Raw genomic sequence first — 21135 nt, forward strand, 5'->3', positions numbered from 1 at the left:
GAATGCTCGTAATTTGCCACTCTACAAAGTGCTCTGTATAAGTATGAGAGCACTGTCGATCCCCAACTATATTGTCCGACAGTAGAAAGGTCCTCTAATTTATTCAATAGACATAATTTTATCTTATTTCGAGATGTTTCTGGAAATAACAATCAGCCCATAAATAATAAAATAATGTCACGCACGTATTGTTGCAAAATTTCATCATTTGCTCATCAATGTTAATGGCACCAACATGATTTTCTAAAACGAGTTTATTTAAAAGACTAACCGAGAAATCATCGTCGTCTAGAGGTGTAAAACCTAAGAAATGTTGAATTTGAAAAAAACAAGCTTCTATTGTTTTTTCAATATTCCCAACCAATGGCCTTTTAGACATAAAAGGACTTCAACATTTTGTGGAGTAATTGTTACCTCACCAAACGGCATGTGGAACGCATGTACCTCAGGCCGCCACCTCTCAACTAATTCAGTGATTAGGTGAGGGTCAAGTTTCATGTTACCGAACTGTGTCATTGAAAGAAAACCTTATTCGCGTAACAAATCTAGTACACGTTCATTCAAACAAACGTTACGAAATGCACCACTCGCATAATGTACAGATGACAATTGCGTTTTGCACTCTGGATTCGCCTATACCGACTCTGATCGATGAAACTTTTGATAAGTTAACAAAGTGGTATCAATTGGACTGTGATGTAAATAATTTCGCCTCATATTAGAGAGTAGCGCTTCAATTTTCTGATTAAGAGAGTAGTGCTTAATTTTTGAAGATTTATAAGAGTTATATTTATACATACACACTGCTATACGTGTTCCTTAAGCCAAACTGACGTGACCATAAGTATGGTCACGTCAGTCTGGTGTGACTACAAGCCAATGCGTCAGTCGGAGTTCATTGACGTAGCAACTGGCGCGCTGCGTCAGTCAACATTTCAAACGACGTGATTAGTTGTTGCCCGCAGTGTTGGTCACGTCAATTGGAATGGCGTGACTGACACCCTATCAATCACGCTAGCTTTTCCGATTCCAAAGTTTAAAAAAAAAAAAAAAAAAAAAAAAAAAAAAAAAGACACCTTATTTGTTGTAAGTATTTTGTTTTTAGACTGTTTTGTATGCAAATTGATAAAATAGTTTGTGTATTAATCCGTATAAGCAAAAAATAAAAATTGTGCACTCAAAATATACATACAATTAACATAATATAACTTCGTTTTTTATTTCAATATATGTGTATTGTTACAATTGATTCTATGTGTACTGTACAATACAAAAATTGTAAATTCTTACAATCTATGATGTAAAAATTATATACGTTTTTATTTGTCTCAAGTGTGATGACTTCATGTCAAAAAGTATCAATATGAATGTGTACCTTAGATTTACTATTCCTTATATCATCTCATAACTTAATAGTCGCTATGACAAAGCGAGAGCATAGTAAAGTAATGACGAGATGATTCGGAGAATGCAAGGGGTAATAGGAATCAAGATTACAACAAAAATATATTATAGTATACTAAAAATGAATATGTATAATGTTAAATTAACAATTGCAGAAAATGTCAAAGTGTTACATATAAATTCTATAGTGAATCATAGAAAAATCTAATTTGAAAGTTCTGTGGTTTAAGTTTGCTTTAATTTTTAATTCCATATATCCATCTAACTTATTTTTTTATTTTGACTGCACCACAGTTAAGACTTTTAAAATAAAAGATTAATGAGTTAGTACTCCATAGGGAAAATGGTGCCTAGTAATTAAAAATCTAAGCCCACTTTTAATCCAAATAACATATAAATTAAATGGTCTAAACATTCTGCTGGAAGCTAGCCTTGACCCTTAATCAAATCATCAAAGTAAAATAGTATATGGCAGAAAACAGTAAAACAGAAAGACCAAGAATAGACAGTCTTAACAGATTATATTGCTTTATTGTGCAGTAAATGTAATCTGCCAAGAACCAAGAATGAAGTGTAATGTACAAGTATATGCCAATCAAGAAGCACAACCACCCTGTATGTATGTATGTATCTTATATGCAGCAGCAGAATTTAAAGACACTTGCAGATGCCACTCTTAAGGAAAAAACAGCAGCGGGCGGAATGAATGATGACAACTAGGACAATAGGAGCACAGTCTTGTGCTGATCTTCTTAGTCTTAACCCACAAAGTTTCAGGCCGGCTAGCTAGGATACTGGGTTCTATACTGTCCCAACCGGGCTCTAGTAATTTTGGTTCAGCAATTCTTCTAGTAATTTTGAGATTTGCGAAAACTCTGGTCGTCGTAGTGGATCAATTGACCAGCAGGATTCCAGTAAGGAATGAATGCCTGACGGAATATGCTCCTCATCCAGGCCAGGCCTCTCATTCTGAAATGAAATGAAATGGATTAAAAAAAAAAAAAACAATCAATATAACTGCCCGGAAATGAAAGAGTAAATGAATTGAAGTCTGCATTTAATTTGCATACATACATTAATTACAGCTCTTGCAATCATGTTGTTATCCTTGCCCTGGAAAGGAGTCCTGTTTGTGAACATCTCCCACACAACAAAAGCGAAACTATATACATCCACCTTATGATTGTATCTCGTCGTTAAGCTTGTGATTCCATGCTGCTCCCTACTATACACCTGATATATATATGATGATGCAGGTAGACACATATGGATTTGATTGGATGAATGGTTAATAAATTAAAGTTGCTACCTCAGGAGCCATCCAGCGATAGCTTCCAACATCAGTAGAAAAATCACCTTCCAGACCCTCCCTACACAGCCCAAAGTCCCCAAGCTTCACACTCTTCTTGCTTTCTGATAGAAAAATATTATCTGCAATCCAAGAAGAGATCAAGAAAATTATATAATTAGCTTGATGACTAATAAGCAGAATAACTAGCACCAAAGTTAGGCCTGCAAAAAATTACTTACTGGGCTTCAAGTCGCGATGAATGATGCCATTTTCATGCAAATATGCCATTGCGCGAGAGATTTCTAATGCCATAACTAAAGCTTCCTTGCATTCTATGGTGACTGGTCTGATGTTCCATAAGTGCCATTGAAGTGAACCTCCTTTCATGAGTTCTGTAACTAATGTCAAGGCTGGTTCCAGACTGAACCCAATAAACTGCTCAACCATGAAACAACACATTTCATCGAATATATTACAAAAAGAAGAAGAAGAATAACTACCATCAGAATGTTGTCATGCTTGGCCGCAGCAAGCAACCTGACCTCCCTCAGAAATCTCTCTTTTCGAAGAGGACTCACGTTTTGCCTTTTTCTTTCTCTATTACTTTTATGGCAACAGTTTTGTCCATATATCTGTCACACATAACACTTAATCTCAACTCTAAGTAACTAATCAGCAATCTATAAATTTAAGCTCACTACTTTTATTGATAAACAAAGGCAAAATCGTGTTATTTCTCTCTACTTTATGAACATCATTTACAACACAACAGATCGAGAACAGACTTAATCTATTTTTTTTTTTGAAAGGAGAACAGACTAATCTATAAATTTAAGCTCATTACCATCTCTTCACCTACTTCTATTGATTAACAGAGGCAAAATCGTGTTATTTCTCTCTACTTTCTGAACATCATTTACAACACAACAGATCGAGAACAGACTTAATCTATAAATTTAAGCTCACTACTATCTCTTCAGCTACTTCTATTGATAAAGAAGTCAGATCAGAGGTAAAATCTATAGCGAAACTTCACTCTAACAGAGAATAGACTTAATTCACTGTACAGTACATAAATCCGAGCTAGATTTTCAATAGAAGCCAGAATAATTCAGAACGCTCAATCAAATTAAAGCTCAAGAAAGGTCAAGAACAAATTTACCATAAGAATTGAAGAATAACGAATTGAATTTAATTTCGAACAGATAGTGGCCACATTTATCATTTCCTCAACCAAATTTTGAATATATAAACAATAAACATAGAATCAGAAATGGCACTCCATGATCAAAGAGGAGACTTACGTTCCGACGTAAACGGTGGTGTTCTCACCCTTACTGATTACATATCCATACTGGAGCTTGGTTTCATCGATCAGAAATTTGGACTCACCATCATCATCACTCGCAGTAGTCGCAGTTTGAGTGTATTGACTTGTATGCCGACTATGTTCATTCCCCATTCCTTCTAACGAGCAGGTTTACCAGAGAGAGAGAGAGAGAGGGAGGGAAAATCTGTTATAAAGAGGTCTGGAAGCTAAGCGGGATGAGTTTAGGCTGATAGAAATAACTGAATCGTTGAAATGAGAGGGACAAAGTTGTTCTTAATGATAATCAAATATTATTTCGCTAGATTAGTCTCATTCTGTAAGATGCAAATAATAATATACAATAAAAATTTTATAACTAAAATAATAGTTTTACAAACTATTACTTTTAGTATTATATATAGAATTTTTAAAGTAATATCCTGTATATATTTTTTGTATAAAATGTGGAGTATAAAATTTATTAAAATCAAACGCTTACTACTATGCTAACTGTAAATGAAATAAAATGTGTTTAGTTCACTTTTGAAACTTAAGGTATATTTAATGTTGATGTAAATTAGCAAACATATCGTGCACCATAAGGTCCATCATTTATGTTCATGAGTGGAAGTACGCTAGCAGAACATGTACAAGGCAATCGCTCCACGCCCACAACTGTAACAATGTTAGGCAACCCCCAACAACGGAATGCTCGTAATTTGCCGCTCTACAAAGTGCTCTGTATAAGTATGAGAGCATTGCTGATCCCCAACTATATTTCCCGGCAGTAAAAAGGTCCTCTAATTTATCCAATAGACATAATTTTATCTTATTTTGGGATGTTTCAGGAAATAACAACTCGCCCATAAATAATAAAATAATGCAACACACGTATTGTTGCAAAATTTCATCATTTGCCTCATCAATGTTAATGTCAGCAACGTGATTTTCTAAAATGAGTTTATTTAAAAGACTAACCGAGAAATCATCGTCATCTAGAGGTGTAGCCTAAGAAATTCTTAATTTGAAAAAAACGGGCACTAATGTTAAAAAGGTAAATTACTTGCACACTTGCGCACTAGTTGCGTGTACGTTTAACACATTTTACTTGCATCAAAGTTTGAGTTATTTACGAAAATAAGACCGTCTCTTTTATAAAAAAAAAAAAATTAAATTTGATCCATTAAATAATCTAGACACGTAGACGATTGCAATTGATTCTCATTTCTTTCCTGGGCATTCATTTTCACCTTAGCGCGCCCCTATATATATATATATATATATATATATATATATATATATATATATATATATATATATATATATATATATATATATAAAAGGTTTTCAATTTTGTTATTTGATTACTAAAAATTACACTAATTTAATATTTTGATTTGGGATTGATCAAGGCCGGGGATAGAAATGGGAATGGGAAATTTGCCCCTACTCACATTTCCATTCTTATATCACAAACCTTCCCCAGACCACAATGTCTTTTCAATACAACCGGAGTAGCGGTGATTGAAATGAGAGACACGTGCTTGCAAGAAGACGATCAATTACAGGTTACATTTCAATTTCTAATAAATTGTGTCGTGCAAATTTTTACAAGATTCATTTTTCGAACAATAATGCAACTACACTATATATAATTCTGATGAACTTAAAATAAGTCTTTTAAAAGAATATTAAATGTTATTTTCAAAAAAAAAAATGTTCATTTTCACAATATAGGGTTCATTTTATTAATACCACAAGTCCATCAATAAACCACTAAGATTTAAAATATATTAATATGTGTATTATTCACAAAATATAAAATGAGATATTTTTTATAATATATTTTGTAACATTAATTTTATTTATAAAAAATTATAATGATACTTTTTAATGAATATACAATATTATAATAATGAACTATGATCAATAATGCAATGTGTAATTTATCAAAAAATTATTATAATTATTTTCTTTAGCTTGTAGCCATCCCCGGAGAAACGGATCATATTGTATAATGAAAAAAATAGAAACAATACAAAGGAAGAAGAAAACAATGTTGAGAGAGTAACAGTAATTTCCATTCATCATCATCTATACAAAATAGGGGATACAACGTATATATAATATATACTAATATTAGTAACAATAATAATGCTGGTTGTTACAAATGTTATAATCATTACAATAATGTCCACACTTAATAGTATTTTTTTTTGAAAGGAGCCTGTACGGCATTTATTGAAAATATGCAGAAATAGATGCTGGCGGATCATAGTCCGAGTACATACTAGTTGACTGAGTAAAAGCAGTAGATGCTAAAGTATGAGCTAAATAATTATCTAGTCTAGGAACATAATGAAGTAAACAACAATCAAAAGATAAGATACTAGTCCTGCAACTATCAATGGCATATCCCAAGTACGATCTTGACGAGTGTGTCATAGATGATAGGTATTGTTGAAGTACCAAACAATCCGTGAAGAGGTCGATAGACTTTATTTCGCGACTTCTTAGCCACGACAAAACTTCCTTGCATGCATAGGCCTCCGCCATTAGTGGTGAAAAACAGTTTATCATTGGGGCAGTCATAGCCGAAATATAATGTCCTTGCCAACTTAAAATAATAGCTCCTACCGCTGCTTTGTTTGTCTGTGGGTCGTACGCCGCATCGAAGTAACATTGATTCCTCATATGTCGTGTGGGTTGGAATTCCATGATCGGTGTTGGCTGCTGCGGTGTAATCTGCACAGCAGTAATGTTGGGAGTTGCCGAGGAAATCGCTGTAGTCGTATGGCTGTCCACCACGGTGGCAGTCCGGCTGGTTGATGCCGCTGAGGTGGCCAGCAAACGCAGACCAGGATGGGCTAATTTCCAAGCATTCACAGCTGATGATGCCATTGCAATTATTTTCCGAGGCCTGGGCAAGGCTGCCTCCCATACAGCTCCATTCCTTGCACGCCAAATATAGTATAAGAGTGCCACTGCATAAATAATTCCATCATTATCTAAAATATTCATCAAATCATTAAACCAATCACTGAAAATATTTGTGACACTATTTGGGATTGGAAGGTGGGATTGTGCCCAAATGTTTGTCGAATAATCACATGTGATCAACGAATGCACAATATCTTCATGCCCAATCCCACACATGGCACATGTTGGATCAATATCAACTCTCTTTATAAGTAAATTCTTCGTAGTGGGCAAAATATCATTCAGAGCTCTCCATAGAAATGTTTTCCATTTTGGGGGGGCTTTAAGCTTCCATAATACTTTCCATTTATCAAATGCCCCAACCGTTTGGGTGTAGTCACCTACTATTATTCTATAACCATTTTTAACCGAATATTCTCCGTTTGGGTCCCCATACCAATACCACAAATCCTCATAATCTGGTGACACAGGTATTTTTAAAACTCGCTCTACATCCTCAGGATCCAAGATATCAGTTAGTATTTCCTGATCCCATGTACCTGTCTGCTGGTCCATCAGTCCCATCACCTTTGTCTGTGCCAATTGGGGTGGTTTTTCTGTTACAATTTTCGGGTGACTCATATCTTGTAACCATGGGTGGTCCCAAATCAAAGTTGATTTTCCATCCCCAATCCTGCTCCTAACCCCTCCACAAATCAAATCTTGTGCTGCCAAAATACTTCGCCAACAAAAACTTGGGTTATTCCCCAAGCATGCTTCATAGAAAGAATTAGTGGGATAGTACCTGGCTTTATATACTCTTGAAACCAATGAATGAGGCTGTGTCAGAAAGCGCCACGCTTGCTTGCCCAACATTGCAAGGTTAAAGGCACGCAACTCTTTGAACCCCAATCCTCCATATTCCTTTGGGATACACAGTTTATCCCGAGCTTTCCAATGAATACCCTGGTCATCTCTCGACCTCCACCAATATCGATTCATGGTTCGTTCAATGGCAGTACACAGAGTCATAGGGAGTAGAAAAATGCTCATTGAAAAGGTAGGCATAGACTGTGCCACACTTTTCAATAAAACTTCTTTTCCTGCCTGTGACAAAAGTTTCTTATTCCACGAGTTAATCATCTGCCTTATCTTATCTTCAATATATGAAAATGCCACCTTTCTATTCCTGCCCACAAATGATGGAAGCCCCAAATATTTCCCAAAATTCTGAGCCTGCACTACTCCCAACATATCAGCAATCTCCTCTCTTATTTCAGCTCGAGTATTCTTACTATAATAAATGTTTGATTTGTGATAGTTAACTGCCTGGCCAGACATCTTTTCATATTCCGATAAACAACGTTTTACCACACCCGCCTCTTGAGCATTTGCTTTGAAAAAAAGCAGGCTATCATCAGCAAAGAATAGGTGGGTAATGGAGGGAGCTCCTCTTGCCACTCTACATCCATGTATCTCTCCGTTTGCCTGTGCCTGTTGTAAAAAAATTGAAAGCCCCTCAGCACAAATAATAAACAAATAAGGTGACAGGGGATCACCTTGCCTTAAACCACGAGTCGGGGTTATTTTATCAGTCCTCGAACCATTTACTAGTACACTGTAAGACACAGTGGTTACACACATCATCAGTAACTCTATCCATCTTTCATCAAATCCCAGTGCCCTTAGCATCCTTTCCAAAAAAGACCATTCCATACGGTCATAAGCCTTAGCCATATCCAGCTTTAAAGCCCCCCAACCTGTTAGTCCACACTGCTTCCTGTTCAAAAAATGGCCAACTTCCGCAGCTATCAAGATATTATCTGTAATTAGTCTTCCAGATATAAATGCACTCTGGGATTCTGATATAATACTCTCCATTAGTGGTTTCATCCTAGCTGTAATTACCTTTGCCATAACTCTGTAAACGACATTACTCAAAGCAATTGGCCTATAATCAGAAACCATTTCCGGGGTTTTCTTCTTGGGGATCAAAATAATATTCGTTTCATTAAACTTATCAGGCATTGAGCAAGTATTCAAACAATTCAGAATATAAGAAGAAACATCAGTACCCACTACATCCCAAAAGTGCTGATAAAACCCAGGGTTCATACCATCCGGGCCTGGTGCTTTATCAGGATACATCGAGAACAATGCAGATTTAACCTCCTTCTCTTCAAAAGGGCGCAATAAACTCTCATTTTGTATGCCTGTTACACGTGAATGTATACTCCCAAAGAACTCATCATCAATAGTAGGAGTACTCGAGTTAAAAATACCACGATAATAATCCAAGATTACATTTGTCATGGCATCCCCCTCAATCTAATCCCCATCACTATTCATAATTTTAGTAATAGCATTCTTTTTCTTTCGATGAGAAGCATACCTGTGGTAAAACCTGGTGTTTGAATCCGCATCCTTGAGCCAATGCTGTTTGGCCCTCTGCCTCCAGTACGTATCCTCCTGTAACTCAATACGAGCCAAACATTCATCTAGTCTTCGAAACTCAGCTAGGGATACCGGATCCGTACACCCCCTTAGGCGCATCTGTTCCTTACGTAAACTCAATATTTTCTCACCAAACTTATGGAATCGGTCTCCACCCCAGCGTGTTAACCGATCACCACATAGAGTGACACACTCCTGCAACCCCCTGGTCCTTCCCTCGCCCCATGATTTCTCCACCACCTCCCTACACCCCTCATCATGTAGCCATGCCATCTCAAAACGAAAACCCCTTCTCCGAACACCCCTCCTTCCCCGAAGATTGAGAATCCCAAGGAAAATGAAGGAATCTAAACACTCTTTTTTGGACATTATTTGGCGACGATCTTGCCTCGTTCAAAACATGCTAGGAAAATCTAAACAAGAAAATAGTACAAGGTATACCGATTGTATATTTAAATACATTCATGCCTCGTTAAAAACTTCACTAGGAAAACCACGTGAGAAAAACCTAGTTGAAGATAGGGATGGCAATGTGCCCCGTCCCCGACGGGGATCCCCGATCCCCGCCCCGAAAGAGACGGAGATGGGAAAAATTTTCGGGGAACGGGGACGGGGACGGAGAATATGTGTGAATCCCCGCCGGGAACGGGGACAGGGATACCCCTCCCCGCCCCGTCCCCGAATAATTATATATATATATATATATATATATATATATATATATATATATATATATATATATATATATATATATATATGTTTTATATATTTTAACACAGTATATATATTTTATACTAACAGTATACTAATTAATGTTGTTAGAGTATATATATAATATATTGTTAGTGTGTGTGTGTGTATATATATATATATATATATATATATATATATATATATATATATATATATATATATTAAAATTATTTAACATTTTGAGTAGGAGTTGACGGGGAATGGGGAATCCCCGACCCCGTCTAATTTCCCGCGGGGACGGGAATGGGGAACATTTTCAATTCCCCGCCAGGGGACGGGGATGGGGACGGAGTCGCGGAAACGAGGACGGGGAGTATACTCCCCGCCCCCGCCCCGCCCCGTTGCCATCCCTAGTTGAAGAAAAGAGTACATGATACTTGTAAACTCATATATTGTATTGATTGTCTCGTTAAAAATCTTAACTTAGAAAACCTCGTGGGAAAAACTTAGTTAAGGAAAAAAGGGTACAACTATAAGCCTTCAATGCATAATCTTCAGGATTTTGGGTTTGTTTATTTAAATATTTACCTTTAAGACATAATCTTCAGGATTTTGTGATGTATGTATTTAAGTATTTATATACAACTCCCCCATTAATATATCAATACGCATACCTCGTTAAAAACCACACTAGAAAAATCCATTGGGAAAAACTTAGTGAGGAAAAGAATACATGGTATGTATATATGCTGCAAAAAAGTATAACTATTAATCCTTTTAAGACCCAATCTACAGGATTGACTCAAGTGAATGTACTTCACGTCTCCCCTTGAAGATAACAATTTTCAAATTCTGCATTGAAAGTAAAATAATTGTTTCAAAAGGGTATAGAGAAGGGGTATGGTACAATATTTAGAATTGTCATTAGAATTTATCATATTTTCTCATGATTATCTGGACCAATAATTTTCTTTACCTACACATATCAATCTTATAGATATTTTGTAGGTATACATTTGCTAACTTGTCACTAGAGCAAATCTTCTGGACAAATATTTTATCACTCTTCTGGAGTTCATGTGGATCAGGGTATTTTATATCATGAAAAATTATTTAACATTTTTATTGTCTCAAGTATGATGACTTCATGTCAAAAAGCATCAATATGAATATGTGTACCTTGATTTACTATTCTTTATAGGGAAAAGTGTCAAATTGGCCCCCTAAATCAAGTGGATAGTGCAATTGGGTCCCCTAAGTGAAAAAAGTTCAATTCAAGTCCCCTAAACCTGTAAAATTGTTCAATTAAGTCCAATATGACTTGTTTAATAGGTTAAATCGATATGGTGTTGGGGTGTCTTTCTTATTTTATTTTTAAAAATAAATACTTTTTATTTATTAAAAATATTATTTTTTTATTAATTAATTTAAAAAATAATAATATTTTAAAATTTAAAAAAAAAAAAAAAAAAAAAAAAAAAAAAAAAAACAGCCACCGGTTGTCCGCGCCGGACAGTCGGTGGTTGTCTTCTTTCTTCATGGACAGCAGTGGCCGCACGGCCGTCTAAGGAAGACAGCCAGACGTCCATGGCCGCCTTCCTTAGACGGTCGTGAAGAATGAAGATAGCCACTAGCTGTCCAGTGCAGACAGCCGGTGGCTGTTTTTTTTTTTTTTTTTTTTTTTTAATTTTTAAATTTTTTAATTTTTTTAATTTGTAATTATTATTATTATTAATTAATTAATTTATAATAAATAATATTTTTAATTTTTAATAAATAAAAAACATTTGTTTTAAAAAATAAAATAAGAAGTACACGTGTCAACACCATATCGATTTAACCTGATAAACAAGTCATATTGGACTTAATTGAACATTTTTACCGATTTAGGGGACTTAAATGGAGCTTTTTTCACTTAAGGGACCCAATTGCACTATCCACTTGACTTAGGGGGCCAATTTGACACTTTTCCTTTCTTTATATCATCTCATAACTTAACAGTCGCTATAACAAAGCTAGAGCATAGTAAAGTAATGACGAGATGATTCGCAGAATGCTACGGGCTAATAGGAATCAAGATTACAACAAAAATATCTTATTTTTTGAAAGACAACAAAAATATCTTATAGTATACTAAAAATGAATATGTATAATGTTAAATTAACAATTACAGAAAATGTCAAAGTGTTAAATATAAATTCTAAAGTGAATCATGGAAAAATATAATTTGAAACTTTTGTGGTTTAAGATTGCTCTAATTTATCCATCTAACTTATTTTTTGACTGCACCAGACTTTTAAAACAGATATAATGAATTAGTACTCCATATTATTAAAGGGGAAAATATTGTCTAGTAATCAATGTAAGCCCACTTCTAATCCAAATAACATATAAATCAAATGATCGAAATGGTCTAAGCATTCTGCTGGAAGCTAGCCTTGACCCTTAATCAAATCATCAAAGTAAAATGGTATATGGCAGAAAACAGTAAAACAGAAAGACCAAGAATAGACAGTCTAACAGATTATATTGTTTTATTGTGCAGTAAATGGAATCTGCCAAGAATCAAGAATGAAGTGTACTTTACAAGTATATGCCAATCAAGAAGCCTGTATGTATGTATGTATCTTATATGCAGCAGCAGAATTTAAAGACACTTGCAGATGCCACTCTTAAGGAAAAAACAGCAGCCCACTTGGAGGTGGCTTTTTGCGAAAAGGAAGACAGGAGACCAGTCTTGTGATGATCTTCTTAGTCTTCATCCACAAATTTTCCTGCCGGCTAGCTAGGATACTGGGTTCTATAATGTCCCAACCGGGCTCAATTTCGCTCCGCAATTCTTCTAGAAATTTTGTGATTGCCGAAAACTCTGGTCGTTGTAGTGGATCAGTTGACCAGCAGGATTGCAGAAAGTCATGAAGGGCAAACGGAATATCCTCCTCATCCAGGATAGGCCTCTCATTCTGAAATGAAATGAAAAAAAGAAAAACAATCAATATAACTGCTACTGGCCGGAAATGAAAGAGTAAATGAATTGAAGTCTGCATTTAATTTGCATACATACATTAAGTACAGCTTTTTTAATCATGTTGATATCCTTGCCCTGGAAAGGAGTCTTGTTTGTGTACAGCTCCCACACAACAAAAGCGAAACTATATACATCCACCTTATGATTGTATCTCGTCGTTAAGCTTCTGATTCCATCCCGCTCCCTACTATACACCTGATATATATGATGATGCAGGCAGACACATACATACACCTTAATAAAATAAAAAAAAAAAAAATTCCACCTGATATATATGATTGGATGAATGGTTAATAAATTAAAGTTGCTACCTCAGGAGCCATCCGGCGATAGGTTCCAACATCAGTAGAAAAATAACCTTCCAGACGCTCCCTACACTGCCCAAAGTCCCCAAGCTTCACACTCTTCTTGCCTTCTGATAGAAAAATATTATCTGCAATCCAAGAAGAGATCAAGAAAATTATATAATTAGCTTGATGACTAATAAGCAGAATAGCTAGCACCAAAGTTAGGCCTGCAGAAAATTACTTACTGAGCATTAAGTCGCGATGAATGATGCCATTTTCATGCAAATATGCCATTGCGCGAGAGATTTCTAATGCCATAACTAAAGCTTCCTTTTGGTCTAGCTTGGTTGGTCTGATGTGCCATAAGTGCTTTTGAAGTGAACCTCCTTTCATGATTTCTGTAACTAATGTCAAGGCTGGTTCCAGGCTGAACCCAATAAACTGCTCAACCATGAAACAACACATTTCATCGATCATATCCCCAGGAAAGATAGACGATGAATATATTACCAAAAAAAAAAAAAAAAAAAAGAATAACTACCTTCAGAATGTTGTCATGCTTGGACGCAGCAAGCAACCTGACCTCCCTCAGAAATCTCTCGTTTCGATGAGCACTCACATCTGTGCCTTTTTCTTTCTGTATTACTTTTATGGCAACAGGTTTGGCCATATATCTGTCACACATAACAATTCTCAACTCTAAGTAACTAATTAATCAGCAATCTATAAATTTAAGCTCACTACTTCTATTGATAAACAGAGGCAAAATCGTGTTATTTCTCTCTACTTTCTGAACATCATTTACAATACAACAGATCGAGAACAGACTTAATCTATAAATTTAAGCTCACTACTATCTCTTCAGCTACTTCTATTGATAAAGAAGTCAGATCAGAGGCAAAATCTATAGCAAAACTTCACTCTAACAGAGAACAGACTTAATTCACTGTACAGTACATAAATCCGAGCTAGATTTTCAATAGAAGCCAGAATAATTCAGAACGCTCAATCAAATTAAAGCTCAAGAAAGGTCAAGAACAAATTTACCATAAGAATTGAAGAATAATGAATTGAATTGAATTTCGAACAGATAGTGGCCATATTTATCATTTCCTCCACCAAATTTTGAATATATAAACAATAAACATAGAATCAGAAATGGCACTCGAAGAATCAAAGAGGAGACTTACGTTCCGACGTAAACGGTGGTGTTCTCACCCTTATTGATTACATATCCATATTGGAGCTTGGTTTCATCGATCAGAAATTTGAACTCATCATCTTGGGTGTATTGACTATGCTTATTCCCCATTCCTTCTAACGAGCAGGTTTACCAGAGAGAGAGAGAGATAGCTAGAGAGAGATAGCTAGAGAGAGAGAGGGAGGGAGGGAGAGAAAATCTGTTATAAAGAGGTGGATGAGCTTAGGCTGATAGAAATAACTGAATCGTTGAAATGAGAGGGAAAATCTGTTATATAACTGAATAGTTGAAATCTTGCTCACAAAGGCTTCCGAGTTGGAATGCTCAATCGTTGAGTTGGAAGGCTTCACTAGCTAGATTTTGACAAAATAAAAATTATTTAAAAAAATAATCATTTTCATTATCTATTATATTTTTAATATATAATTAGAAAAAAATTATTTATTTTAATTTATACATATTGCATTGCACTAAATAATAATTTTTTACGCATAATCATCGCTTGTAATCATTTAATATATGGGACAAAGTTGTTCTTAATGATACTCAATCAATATTATTTAATTAGATTAGTTTCATCTTTTAAGATGCAAATAATAATATATGGTAAAATGTAATATTATTTAACTATATTTTTTGTATAAAATGTGCAGTATAAAATTTATTAAAATCAAACGCTTACTACTATGTAACTGTAAATGAAATCTGTCAGATTGTCACGCAAAGGATGATGATGAAAGAAAAACACCATATGTGCAAAGAACTAACATTATGTAGGAATCTGCATTCGGTTAACGGAATCGAGTTAATTAAATTTTTTAAAGCTTTATTGGTTAATTGAACTGAAGTTTTTATTACTAAATTAACCGAATTGAAGTTTCTTTTTGGTTAATCAGTCAATTAACTGATTAGCCGAAATTTTTTAGTTAAATTTTTAAATCTTTAACCGTTAATTGATATTTTTTAACCAAATTAACGGTTAATCAAAATTCATTGGTATTTTCAAACCAAATTAACTATTAATCAAAATTCTTTGATTCGGTTGATTAATCAAAGTTTTATCAAAGTTTGTACACCCCTAATATTATGAACTTGTATTTAATGCATAAGATTAAATAATCATTTTTACTAGAACATTTATTTTCAATTATTTCCAATAAATGCTTAAGGGTATTTCTTTGAAGAATCACTTAGATTATTTTCAAAATCTGACGCACTCATTGAAGTACAAAAGCACATCATCATCTTCTTTGAGATACACTTTTTCTAAAAAACCTTTCCTAAGAACAAAATCACCAAACACCAATATTTCCTTGGATATTTAAAATAATCTTTCTTTGATCTTTCAAAAAAATTTAAAACCTTTCTTTGAGTTTTCTTCATGAGATTACTATGGGAGGCATGGACAAACTAAAGAAGCTCTCAGGCAAAGTTCATCCATGCTCAATCTTAGATGAGCATGGCTTTATTTTAATTTATTGCAGTAGCAAATAATCGGTTTGAAATGCCTATATTTATAGTAGGGTAGCGAAATATTTTTAAAGTTTGATTATTAAAAATGAAACAAATCACGATTTTCAAAAAAAAAAATGAAACAAATCAAAATCGAAAAATGAAACAAATCACGATTTTCAAAAAAAAAAAATGAAACAAATCAAAAGCGAAAATATATACGAATATAATCTAGAGATCAAATGTGGAATAAACTCATGTACAAAATACTTGGCAAATTATTATGTGGACTCGAGTCCACCTTGCAATATGGACCCGGATCCAAATGTTCACAATTTACATTTTAAAAATTCACAATTTGTATACATGTAATTAATTACTTTATTTTGTATTCACAAGTTTCTTTCAAATACTACAGTCTCACAATATTAACATATTAGGATTTGATAACCATGTATTGTATTCACAAATTCTCTTCTATAAGTGTTATGTGTTTTGACTTAACCAATGTCCACCTTGCAAGATGGACCCTAGTCCATGGTATAACAACTCCACAGTAATACATACAGGAAAAATCGTTATGTTGTGGAACCGTGTCCAGCTTGCAAAGTGGACACGGTTCTATGTTCATAATTACTGAACTATATGTTCATAACTATAAAGATATATATTCATAATATTTGAACTTCATATTCATAAATATTGAACTCTATATTCACAATTACGGAACTCTATGTTCAAAATTACTGAATTATATGTTCATAATTATAAACCTATATATTCACAATTTTTGAACTTCATATTCACAATTATTGAATCTCTATATTCATAATCATAGAACTATATGTTCATAATTTTTGAACTATATATTCATAAGTGTTAATTACCGATTTGGTCCCTCGACTATAAGGATTTCACCAATCTGGTCCTCGACTTCCAAAATTCCTCAATTTAATCCAAGGCTATGCTTCTTCTTTTTTTTTACCTGAAATGGCCCTAACCGTTAGACGTCCGTTAACTCGGGACCAAATTGGTAATTTTGCTTTAGTCAAGAGACCATTTTCAGTAATTAACTTTCGGAGAAAATGATGCATGTGATGGCCGAAATGGTCCCTCGACTATAGCAAATTACCAATTTGGTCCCGAATTAACGGACGTCTAACGGTTAGGACCATTTCGAACAAAAAAAAAAAAAAAAAAAAAAAAAAAAAAAAAAAAGCATAATCGGAAACTAAATTGAAAAATTTTAAAAGTCGAGAACCAGATTAGTGAAATCTTCATAGTCAATAGACAAGATCGGTAATTAACTCATATTTATAATTATGAACAATTTTGAAACGGTGTCTACAACATAATTTGCCATACAAGAATGAGGCAACACCAGCCCATAAGAAGTCCAATGGGCCTGCCTGGCCTGCATCTTCATCCCAATATATAGTTCAGTAAGTCCAACAACATTTGTTAAAGTGCGAACTCTTTATAGGATACGGCCGTGTTTGGCCGCAATTGGAGCGAAGATTCTCGAGGTCACGGAATCATACCCATTTCTTCATGTGAGGCAACAAAACGACAGACGACGACAAACCCTAAAACGTGACCGTTCAGTGTGCACTAAAATCGTACCTCTGCCTGTTAGGTGCATTGTATTTGAATTGCTTCGATCTCACTATATTGTCATTATCCCCCCTCCCGACATGGAAAATGCCATCCCAAACGGTATTTAAGGTAAGCCCACAACTTGCTTTTGGGACAGATGCCAATATTTCGGAGCATTTCATGTTGACATGTGTCCTCTTCATGTCTTCTTTTGCGGCCATTTCTTGGTGATGGGTCAATTTTTGCCTAACTGGGTTCACCGGACCGCACTTTGGAACTCTGGGGTTACTCACTATCACACCTCGGAGCTTAATCGTACCAAAATTAGAGTAAGATAAGTCTAGATAATATTGGTATTATTGGATAAGAATCTTATCCTCATAACTAGTACAATTTTAATTTGAAATTAAATCAGTTATAAGTTACTAATTACATATACAATAACTGATCTTTGAATTGCACACTGTACATTTATGAACCTTGATTGACATAAAATGACATGACATTTAAAATAAGTAAAGATGGAGTTATATATACTATTAAAATCACACTAGTACACTGCTGCTACGTGCTATCTACACATAAGCTAAGACCAGTTAACTTAATTAGTAACAAGAGAAAACAAAGGGGGATAATTTACATACATTAGACATAGGGGGTCATATATTTACATTATCATATCTAGCTAGCTACCTAGAATAACGAATCCGGCCATGAAGTTATTATTATATAATAATGATAATAAGCTTCATAAATATAATCACATTCCGTAGAACTTAATCCATTGATCCACGACATGACCGTAATGGTTTTCGTCCACATAGAACTCATCGTCCAAACCGTCCATTCCAAACTCTCCGAAAAACGTCGGTGCCTCTGTGGGGAATGATGAAGTGCTCGGACTATTGCTGGAAACCCCATCGCCTCCGCCTCCGCCTCCGCCTCCGCCATGGTGGCGGCGCTCCAATAGACTCTGAATCCTATTCTCGGCATCACAAAGTTGCTCTTTCAGCTTTAGCACCTGCAACAATATCATCGTATTAAGAATAATTACACGTTTATAACATTATCGTTATCTCAAATTTATATTACTAGACTATAAGGTTTTAGGCTAGTAACGTTATTTTAACATTGTTCTATTGTCGCGAGAAAATCGGGCCACGTGAGAATAGAAGGAAAGACCAAAAGAGGGTCTTTGGGACAAGGGTGAACCATAACATGTTACCTTAAACAAGGGTGTTGGGAATAATGTACATATGGGGTAGTTGTGACTTGTGTTTCCAATTAAGGTGGCAAATTAAAGAAGAGTGTTTGAGTACTTTCCAGTTTATACTCCAGTTTTGATTATTTCCTAATTAATTTTGTTTTAATTTCTCTTTTAATTCTACGGACCATGCATGCCTAAACTTAGTGTTTTCGCATTTTATTTTCTTACCTTCATTTAGGACAATATGAGAAAATTTGAAATTATTCTATGTTTTGTTGTAACCAGCTAAGTTGGTTGGTTGTTGACTTGATAACTATAAGATTACAAGTTTGACTCTGATTTTAACACAAGTACAGCTATTCCTGATTTTTAGGTACAAATATACACATTTAGGTAATAACTACAAATTTCTCTCCTAACTCAAAAATAAATGAATTATATAAAGTTTGTATGTACGTGCCTGAGATTCAAGACGGCAGTTTTCAAGGACGGTGGAGTCGTGCTCCGCCTTGAGCTTGGAGTATTCTTCCTCCAGCTTCTTGTTCTTCCACCGCGCCCGGCGGTTTTGGAACCAGACGGCGACTTGGCGGGGGTCAAGTCCGAGCTCGGAAGCCAGCCGGTCTTTCCTCTCCGACTCTAACTTCCGTTCATCGCCGAAGCTTTGTTCCAGGAGGTTGACTTGTTCTTCGCTCAGCTTTCGCTTCCTGATTCCGGTCATGCCGCCGTCCCCGCCCGCCTTGTTCTTCTTGCGCCTCCGCCTTGGTTTCGCCTCCGTCGCCTCTCCTGAAAACACCCACTTTCACGTCAGATTCATAAATTGATGGCCGGAAATTCATTTAACAAATCTTTCTCTCCAAAAAAAAAAAACACACCTAATGTCGGATCTTAAACTAAACAAACAAGTTTCACTCTCCTCTTCTTGATTTGAACCGATCAGCTATGAACAATCATTACTGACTAGAATCACAAGACAAAGTTTACTCTCTAGTAATCACTATATGTTTTCCTGGTCACAAAAGAGAGAGAGAGAGAGACCCATTTCGGGTCTGGGCTTTTCTTCATCTAACCTTCAGGGACCACAACTGGGACATGGGGATGCGCCGTGAGTGGCTGCCGGAAAAATCTTCTTGTTCCTCCGGCAGCGACGGTGCAGCCCCACAGAAGCGTTTTCTCGCCGGATTTATTTAAAATTTTGTAAAAACAAAAACATCATATATATGCATGGGTGGCTAGCTAACCTTGATCGGGTAGGAGTTGAGTGTAAATATCTGGATAAAAATGAGAAATGAGTGCCATTTGATCATCAACTTGATTGTTATTGATGCCGCCGCAGCCTGCCATCTCCCTCTAGAATCAAGACCAAAGAGTGAGGATTGCAGCAGATTAAGATGGGGGTGGCTATATATATAGTGATGAGCTGACGCCTGCGAGAGCAACTGTGTTCAAGACAATGAAATATAATGAAATACTATTTTAACAGATAAATAAATGTATTATCCGCATTTATTATTTCTCTTGGATGATAAGGGAACAACATTCACTAACTAAAAGTGAGCAAATTACATACCAGAGATAAATCATACTAAAAAAATCTTGTGTAACAGGCTGACCAAGAGAGAATCTTGACAAGAATAAAAAATAACTTTTACTTATGATAATCATTCTTCCACTTACTTGATGTCAAATTATGCTGTGGAACCGTGTTCACCTTGCAAGGTGGATACGGTTCCAAAACTATTCATAATTATGAATATATATTTCAAAAATTATAAAAATATAGTTTTATAATTATGAACATAGAGTTGTGAATATAATTATGAACATATAGTTCTGTAATTATAAATATAGAGATTCAATAATTGTGAATATGAAGCTCAAAAATTATGAATATATAACTTTATAATTATGAACATAGTGTTCTGTAATTGTGAATATAGAGTTCAATAATTATGTATATTTTACGAACAAATTTTTCCCTTTAATTGGATATAAATAAATTAAATGTATATTTCAAGCAAAAGAAAACTACTATATATACCTCAATCAACACACTTATATATATATATATATATATATATATATATATATATATATATATATATATATATATATATATATATATATATATATATATATATAAATCATCTAATATGCATACCTGTCAATTTCTCTATAAATATGACTTATATAACAAAAACTAATTTCGTTTGAGAACAACTCTGATCTTATAGTCTCCAAGAGATCAATGAAAAAACATAGCAAGTCCACTACCTTAGGAATGAAGCAATTTTTGA

General features: G+C 34.8%; 3 protein-coding genes across 3 annotated transcripts; all 3 read right to left on the bottom strand.

Annotated features, from left to right (window-relative positions):
* Nucleotides 1-6261: 6261 nt before the first annotated feature.
* On the bottom strand, nucleotides 6262-9635 carry LOC109177507. Its single transcript, XM_019326875.1, has 2 exons — nucleotides 9316-9635; nucleotides 6262-6988 (listed from the first exon to the last, which is right to left on the bottom strand). Exons 1-2 carry the CDS (start codon nucleotides 9474-9476, stop codon nucleotides 6409-6411), a joined length of 741 nt encoding a protein of 246 aa, XP_019182420.1. The 5' UTR covers nucleotides 9477-9635; the 3' UTR covers nucleotides 6262-6408.
* A 2959-nt stretch (nucleotides 9636-12594) lies between these two features.
* Nucleotides 12595-14732, bottom strand: LOC109177506 (serine/threonine-protein kinase HT1-like). The gene is made up of 6 exons (XM_019326874.1): nucleotides 14576-14732; nucleotides 13927-14059; nucleotides 13631-13826; nucleotides 13410-13531; nucleotides 13135-13293; nucleotides 12595-13033 (listed from the first exon to the last, which is right to left on the bottom strand). The coding sequence occupies exons 1-6, from the start codon at nucleotides 14695-14697 to the stop codon at nucleotides 12743-12745; spliced, it is 1023 nt and encodes a 340-aa protein (XP_019182419.1). The 5' UTR covers nucleotides 14698-14732; the 3' UTR covers nucleotides 12595-12742.
* A 3414-nt stretch (nucleotides 14733-18146) lies between these two features.
* On the bottom strand, nucleotides 18147-20234 carry LOC109177508 (homeobox-leucine zipper protein ATHB-40-like). Its single transcript, XM_019326876.1, has 3 exons — nucleotides 20080-20234; nucleotides 19302-19624; nucleotides 18147-18655 (listed from the first exon to the last, which is right to left on the bottom strand). The coding sequence occupies exons 1-3, from the start codon at nucleotides 20180-20182 to the stop codon at nucleotides 18395-18397; spliced, it is 687 nt and encodes a 228-aa protein (XP_019182421.1). The 5' UTR covers nucleotides 20183-20234; the 3' UTR covers nucleotides 18147-18394.
* Nucleotides 20235-21135: the final 901 nt, after the last annotated feature.

Source organism: Ipomoea nil, unplaced genomic scaffold (genome assembly GCF_001879475.1).
Source record: "Ipomoea nil cultivar Tokyo-kokei standard unplaced genomic scaffold, Asagao_1.1 scaffold0805, whole genome shotgun sequence".
In the NCBI taxonomy this organism is placed as follows: domain Eukaryota; kingdom Viridiplantae; phylum Streptophyta; class Magnoliopsida; order Solanales; family Convolvulaceae; genus Ipomoea; species Ipomoea nil.